This window comes from Panthera pardus, unplaced genomic scaffold (genome assembly GCF_024362965.1).
Source record: "Panthera pardus isolate Hobbes unplaced genomic scaffold, ASM2436296v1 HiC_scaffold_6, whole genome shotgun sequence".
NCBI lineage: Eukaryota > Metazoa > Chordata > Mammalia > Carnivora > Felidae > Panthera > Panthera pardus.
Genome location: NW_026526991.1, coordinates 59,395,481 through 59,403,724, shown reverse-complemented (window position 1 = coordinate 59,403,724; position 8,244 = coordinate 59,395,481). Strand labels below are relative to the sequence as shown.

General features: G+C 40.6%; 1 protein-coding gene across 1 annotated transcript; it reads right to left on the bottom strand.

Moving 5' to 3' along the window:
* Window positions 1-1,088: 1,088 nt before the first annotated feature.
* LOC109270292 (glyceraldehyde-3-phosphate dehydrogenase-like) lies at window positions 1,089-2,380 on the bottom strand. Its single transcript, XM_053895211.1, has one exon. It carries the CDS (start codon window positions 2,303-2,305, stop codon window positions 1,304-1,306), a length of 1,002 nt encoding a protein of 333 aa, XP_053751186.1. The 5' UTR covers window positions 2,306-2,380; the 3' UTR covers window positions 1,089-1,303.
* Between the last annotated feature and the right edge of the window lie 5,864 nt (window positions 2,381-8,244).

Genomic DNA, 8,244 nt, shown 5'->3' with positions numbered 1-8,244 from the left:
CTGAATGAAACTCGAAGGAAAAGTCTGCATTAAAGTCCACATTAAAGATATGTGAATAATTAGTATATGCATGGTATTTAAACCCATGAAAATGGATGAAATTACTTAATGAGATAATGTACAGACAGAGGGAGATCTAAGGCCAAACCTAAAGAAACAAAATCTAGAGGTTGAGTAGGTAAGAAAGACCTAAAAAGGGAGTCTGAGAAGAACAGCCAGGGGTATAAAAACAAGAAGGCTGTGATGTTGGTACAGCTTAGATGAGACAATATTCCAAGGAGGAAGTAGTAGCCAACCATTCCTGAAACTGGTAGGAGGTCAAATAAGATAAGAACAGTTTTTATTACAATTTTAGATTGGAGGGGGTGGGAGAGTGAATGGAAAGTGAGGAAACATGAGCAGATGGTTCAAGAAGTATGGCTGTGAAGTAGATCTATAGAATGGATATATAAAAGGAGATGTGAAGTCAAGAGAGGGTTGCTTTGTTATTAACCTGACATATATTAGAAATAATAGTACGTTGAAAGATCCATGGAGATAAATGACCTAAGAGAAAGAAGAAATAAAGCTAAAATTAAAATTTATGGAGGGGCACCTGGCTAGCTCAGTCAGTAGAGCATGCGACTCTTAATCATGGGTTCAAGCCCCATGGTGGATGTAGAGCCTACTTTAAAAAAAAATCATGGTAGCTTGTTTATAATACCCAGGAAGTGGTAACAACCCAAACAAACATCAACTGATGAATGCATAAACAAAATATAGTATATCTATACAATGGAATGCTATTTGGACATTTAAAAAAAGATGAAAAAGTATTAATACATGCTCCAATATGGGTGAACCTTGGAAACATTCTGTAAATGTAAGAAGCCAGTCACAAAAGGCCACATATAGTATGATTCCATTTATATCAAATCCATAATACCTAAAGCCATAGAAATAAAGCAGATTGGTAGTGATGGGGAGTTGAGGAAATAGGGAGTGACTGTTAATAGGCATAGAGTTTCTTTCTGGAGCCGTCAATTATTCTAAAATTGATTGCAATGATGGTTGCACAACTCTGAATTTCATAACTTAAACTGGAGAAATTTTTTTTTTGGTTGGATACAGTATACTTTATTGATGGTACCTGATAAGGTAGGGCTCCCCAAGCCCCTCCCCTTCTTCAGGGGGTCTGGGATGGAAACTGGAGGTCAGGAGATTCTCAAGTGTGTTGGGTGATGAACGGGGGCAAGGACTCCCCAGCAGCTGAGAGCCTCTCTCTTCTTCTTCCTCTTGCTGGGGCTGGTGGTCCAGGGGGCTCTTACTCCTTGGAGGCCATGTGGACCATAAGGTCCACCACCCGGTTGCTGTAGCCAAATTCATTGTCATACCAGGAAATGAGCTTGACAAAGTGGTCATTGAGCGCAATGCCAGCCCCAGCATCAAAGGTGGAAGAGTGGGTGTCACTGTTAAAGTTGCAGGAGACAACCTGGTCCTCAGTGTAGCCCAGGATGCCCTTGAGGGGGCCCTCTGATGCCTGCTTCACCACCTTCTTGATGTCATCGTATTTGGCAGCTTTCTCCAGGCGGCAGGTCAGATCCATGATGGACACATTGGGGGTGGGGACACGGAAGGCCATGCCAGTGAGCTTCCCATTCAGCTCAGGGATGACCTTGCCCACAGCCTTGGCAGCGCCAGTGGAAGCAGGGATGATGTTCTGGGCAGCTCCTTGGCCATCACGCCACAGCTTCCCAGAGGGGCCGTCCACGGTCTTCTGGGTGGCAGTGATGGCATGGACTATGGTCATGAGTCCCTCCACGATGCCGAAGTGGTCATGGATGACCTTGGCCAAAGGGGCCAGGCAGTTGGTGGTGCAGGAGGCATTGCTGACAATCTTGAGAGAGTTGTCATACTTCTCGTGGTTCACGCCCATCACAAACATGGGGGCATCAGCAGAAGGGGCAGAGATGATGACCCTCTTGGCCCCACCCTTCAAGTGAGCCCCAGCCTTCTCCATGGTGGTGAAGACCCCAGTAGACTCCACAACATACTCAGCACCAGCATCATCCCATTTGATGTTGGCAGGATCTCGCTCCTGGAAGATGGTGATGGGCTTTCCATTGATGACAAGTTTCCCGTTCTCAGCCTTGACTGTGCCGTGGAATTTGCCGTGGGTGGAATCGTACTGGAACATGTAGACCATGTAGTTGAGGTCAATGAAGGGGTCATTGATGGCGACAGTGTCCACTGTGCCAGAGTTAAATGCAGCCCTGGTGACCAGGCGCCCAATACGGCCAAATCCGTTGACTCCGACCTTCACCATCGTGTCTCGGGGACGCGGCTGGCACTGCACCAGAAGATGCGGCTGTCTGTCGAACGGGGAGGAGCAGAGAGCCTAAACTGGAGAAATTTAAGGTATGTGAATTGTGAACTATATCTCATTAAAGCTGAAATGTTATGTGAGAAATTTAGAAAGTGAGAGGAGGTATAATATAGGAATAAATAGACAGATTGACCCTCAACAGGGCTAGCATCATACCCTCCATTATAAGACAGGAAAATGGGAGAAGATGCAGATAATGTGTAGGCCTTGTGATAGAAAATAAAGAAGTTCACATCTGATGACTTCTGTCATAAACCACAATGTAAATTCATCAATGGAAAGCAAGGGTAAGAGAGGTTTTAAGAGGACAGAGGATTTGGTATGAGCCATTCATCTCAATACTTATTTAACACAATTAATCATTTTTATTTCAACCCCAAAGTCCACATCCCTCTCTCTCTCTCTCTCTTTTTTTTTTTTTTTTTTTGAGAGACAGAGAGGGCACAAGTGAGAGAGAAGCAGAGAGAGAGAGGGAGGGAGAAAGAGAGTCCCACAGGGACAGAGAGAAAGAGGGAGAGAGAGAATCCCACACAGGCTCTGCACTGTGGAGCCCAAAGCAGGGCTCAAGCTCACGAACCATGAGAACATGACCTAAGCCAATATCAGATGCTGAGCCAAACAGATGCTTTATCTCATGTTGAGCATCCAACTTCAGCGCAGGTCATGATCTCACAGTTTGTGAGTTCAAGCCCCACATCAGGCTCTGTGCTGATAGGTCAGAGCCTGGATATACTGATATATTCTGTGTCTCCCTCTCTCTCTTCCTCTCTCTCTCTCTCTCTCTCTCTCTCCTTCTCTCTCAAAAATAAATAAACATTAAAAATTTTTTTAATATGTTAAACCAAAAACTTAATTTAAAAATGTTAAACTAAAGGGAGAAGTTAGGAAGTTTGAAGGGGCAAAAGGAAGAAAAAATGATACCCAAAGATCATAAGCTGCTAAGAGCCCTGGGCTGGAGCCCACAAACACTGCTGATGTTCTGTCAACATTGTCATGTGTTCTAGATCTGCCAAAGAGGGCAGTGCTGGAATTGCTGAAAAGGTGCAGGCTGATAGAACCTGGGATCACCCCATCTCCATTGCTGCTATGGAACACCACTGCCAGCAATTGCCACACTGTGTAGCTGGAAGCAGGACTATACCCTCTTCCTCCCACAGTCTGATCTCCCTCCAATGTTTACTATTCGGCAGAACCCACAAAGAAGCCAGCAAGCAAATGAGCCAGGTAAATGCTGACTCAACCTCAGCAATACAGCAAAGTATAAAAAGGCAGTGAAGAGCTGAGAGAAAATAGCTATAGCCTGGGGAAAAGCATTAGAAGTATTCCCATTCATTTCAAGAACAAGAAAAGGATTTAGTACCCATACTACTATTTAACGTTGCTATGGAATTAGACAAAGCAATTAAGCAAGAAAAAGAAACAAAAGATATAAAAATTGGAAAGGAAGATTTAAATTATTATTATTGGCAAGGATCATTTTATGCTTTATGCTTAGAAAACCTAAAGAATCAAATAAAAAAGACGAATTATAAACAATAAGACCATTTGATAAGATGACTAGGTATAAGGATGCCTGGGTAGCTCAGTGGGTTGAGCATCTGACTTGATTTGGGCTCAGGTCATGATTCCAGGGTTGTGGGATTGAGCCCCACATTGGGCTCCAGGCTGAGCATGGGGTCTGTTTGAAATTCTCTCTCTTTCTCTCTCTCTCTCTCTCTCTGTCTCTCTCTCCCTCTGCCCCTCTCCCCTGCTCTCTCTCTCTCAAAAAAAAAAAGATGACTACATACAAAACTAATTTACAATAAACAAATGTACAATAAACTAATGTACAATAAACAAAATACACACACACACACACACACACACACAAATGGAAACCAATCAGAAGATATAAATGAACAAGAGACTTCCTTTTATAAAAGGCAGAAAACGTAATATAACTAGAAATAAGTTTAACAAATGTTCAATATCTACATGAAGATATCTTTGAAATACTCCTGAGGTAACAAAAGAAGATGTGAACAATTGGGAAAACATAACATACTTTTGAGCAAAAAGATATGTCATTCTCGCTAAAAGATATTTCATATAATCCTAATAAATAGAGCAAACATTATACTCAATGGTGATAGACAAAAACTTTTTCCTCTGAGATAAAGAATAATAAAAGGATTCCTGTTTTCTCCACATCTATTCAACACAGTACTGAAAATTCTAGCCAAAGCAAGGCAAGAAAAAGAAATAAAAGTCATCCAAATTGGAAAGGAAGAAGTAAAATTATCTTGAATGTAACTACATTACTTATTTAACACAAGGACTTCTGTCTCAACCCCAGAGCCCACATCATTCTTTATGGGTTCTGTGGAAAACAGTATGGTGGTTCCTCAAAAAATCAAAAATAGAATTACTGTATAATCCATCAATTTCACTTCTGGGAATATACCCAAAAGAATTGAAAACAGGGTCTCAAAGAGATATTTGTACACACACTTTTATAGCAGCATTTTCACAGTAGCTAAAACATGGAAACAACCCAGTGTCCAACCATAGATGAATGGATAAGCAAAATGTAGTATATACATATAATGAAACATTATTCAACCTTAAAAAGGAAGAAACTCTTCAATATGCTACGACATGGATAACCTTGAGGACATTAGGCTAAGTGAAATAAGCCAGTCACAAAAAGACAAATGCTGTGTGATTCCATTTATAAGACATACCTGGAGCAGTCAAAATCATAAAGACAGAAAGTATAATGGTGGTTTCCAGGGACTAAGGAGAGGGGATAATAGGGAGTCATTGTTTATTGGATATAGAGTTTCAGTTTTACATGATAAAAGGAGTTATGGGGATGGATGGTGATGATGGTTGCACAACAGTGTGAATGTTTTTAACACCACTGAATAGTACACTTAAAATGTCTAAGATGGTAAGTTTTGTTATGTGTATCTTACCACAATAAAAAAGAAAAATAAATGGCATTTCCTCTTTAAGGGAAGAGACCCAGCTTCCTATCACCTTAAACCTGTCAGAATGACTAAAATCGAAAACCCAAGAAATAATAAGTGTTGGCAAGGTTGTGGAGAAAAAGAACCCTCATGTACTATTGTTGAGGATGCAAATTGGTGCAGCCACTATGGAAAAGAGTATGAAGGTTCCTCAAAAAATTAAAAATAGAATCCCTATATGTTCCAGTACCTCCACTACTGGGTATTTACCCAAATAAAACAAAAATTCAAAAGGTATATGTGCCCTATGTTTATTGCAGCATTATTTACAATTGCCAAGATAAAGAAGCAATGCAAATTTCCAAAAATAGATGAATGGATAAAGAGGCTGTGAGATAGAGATAGATAGATGATTGATAGATACATACATACATACATACATACACAGATAGATACATAGATACATAGATGATAGATAGATGATGATGATGATGATGATGATAGATAGATAGATAGATAAATAGATAATGGAATATTACTCAGCCATAAAAATAATGAGATCTTGCCATTTGCAACAACGTGGATGGACCTAGAGAGTATAATGCTAAGTGAAATAAGTCAGACAAGGACAAATACCATACAATTTCACTCATATGTGGAATTTAAGAAACAAAACAAACAAAGAGAAAAAAAGGAGACAAACAAAAAACAGACCGTTAAATACAGAGAACAAACTGGTGTTTGCCAGAGGGGAGGTGGGTAGGGGAATGGGGGAAATAGATAAAGGGGATTAAGAGTACTACTCATCGTGATGAGCACTGAGTACTGTATAGAATTGTTGAGTCATTATCTTGTACACTTGAATTAATTAATTATATATAACACTATATGTTAATTATACTTCAATAAAAAGTTAAACAAATGACACTTCCAAAATAAAAGAATAATTTCACATTATAAATAAATAAATAGCCATTCCACACCCAGGCAATTACCCAAAGGAAATGAAAATGAAAACATATGTCCACACAAAGACTTGCACATAAATGTTCATAGCAGCTTTATTTGTGATAAGCAAAAACCAGAAATAATCCAAATGTCCATTAACAGCTGGATGGATAAATAATTTGTGGTATATCCATAAAATGGAATACCACTTAGCAATAAAATGAATTACTGATACATGCAATGACACAGATGAATCTCCAAATAATCATGCTGAGTGAAATAAGCCAGACAAGAAGAATACATACTATAGGCTTCCATTTATCTAAAATTCTAGAAAATGCACTAATCTATAGTGACAGAGCAGACCAGTGGTTCCCTGAGGATGGGGATGGAAAAGGGAAAGATGGATTGCAGAGACATGAGGAAACTTCAATGGTTGGTAGACATGTTCATTATGTTGATTGTGATGATGGTTTCACAAGTGTAATCATACGTCAAAACTTATCTAGTCATACACTATAAATATGTATGCTTTCTTATGCAACTCATACCTTAATAAAACTGTAAATAAATAGGGTATTAGGTTACAACCCATTGAATAAAAAAGGAAATCTGTGAGTCAATAATAATATGAATGAGTGAATAAACAGATAGATGATAAATAGATGATAGATTAGATGATTGATAGATAGATAAAAGATTCATAACACCAAATGTTACTATGTTACTGGTGGAAGTGTAAATTGAAATAGCCACTTTGGAAGACTCTTGGGCAGTATCTGCCAAACCCAATAAAGCAAGGTATTCAGGAGTGTGTACAACAAACTATCATTTGTAAAGAAAGGGGAGTATGTATATGCATATGTGTCTATACATCTAAATGCGTGGTGGGTATGTTATCTGCTAATTTGCAGATCCTCTCCAGCTCCAGAAAGATTCCAGGAAATGGCTGGTGTGATGCTTAGTGCATCCAGAGGGGGCATCCGAGTGGTTGAGAGATGGGAGTAGAAGACAGAACTTTCTCCGTAGTCCCTTTGTACCTTTTAAATTTTGTGCCTTGTGACTGTATTACCTTTTCCAAAAAAAAAAAAGAGTTTAATGATTCTTTTAAAAACAAAAAGAACCCTTCTCTAAGGAACAACTATTCTCTGACCTCACCTCCCACCACTTCTCCAGCTCACCCCAGTCTCCACTGAACTGAGCCATTCACCCTTTCCAGGAAGGGGCAGGCAGTGTCTGTCCCGTACACCTGCTTCGTTCCATACACCTATCCCCCTCTGAGGCGCCTCTTTTGTCCCCCAGTAGGGTTGTCTACCCCTGACTCTCTTTACTACTGCAGAAAGCGACTCTGTGCCTACACCGTTTCATGAACAGGCTTCAAACATTGCCACTTCCTTCATGAGCTCGCGCCCCTACTGTGGGGGGAATTTCTGCCTCCTTTACAGTGACAACAGAAGCAAAGCCCAAAGAAGAATGTGTCTCACTGTGGGGTCACAGAACCTCTCTCCTGAGCAGCAGCACAGGGGCTGCTCCTGGCTCTGGCAGCTGTGTGGGAAAAGACAGTTTCCTGAAATAGTTCATCCCTGCCTGACTCAGGAGTTGTCCCCAGACCTTTTTTCTAAGGCCCCCACTGGCCAGGGCAGATCCGTTGGTGGGTCGACTGGAGGGCAGAGGCAGCGGACTTTGACAGAGTGACCCTCTCAACCAGGGACTTTTTTAAAACTCAATCCTCCTCCAGAGGCCATCAATGGCCCTGGGAAATGTTCCTCATGAGATTTTAGACTATTGTCATTCCCTCTTGTATAATTCTGAGCTATACAAAATTTCCTTTGGCCTCTGTGCAATTGGTGTGCAGTCCTTAGGACTGTCTGGGGGAGCTTCCCCCAAGACTCTGAGGGAGGCTTGGGCCAAAAGAAAAGCCACCATCTAATAATTTGGGGACTTTCTGCTAAGATGACTATGACCCCAAAATCTGGGCTC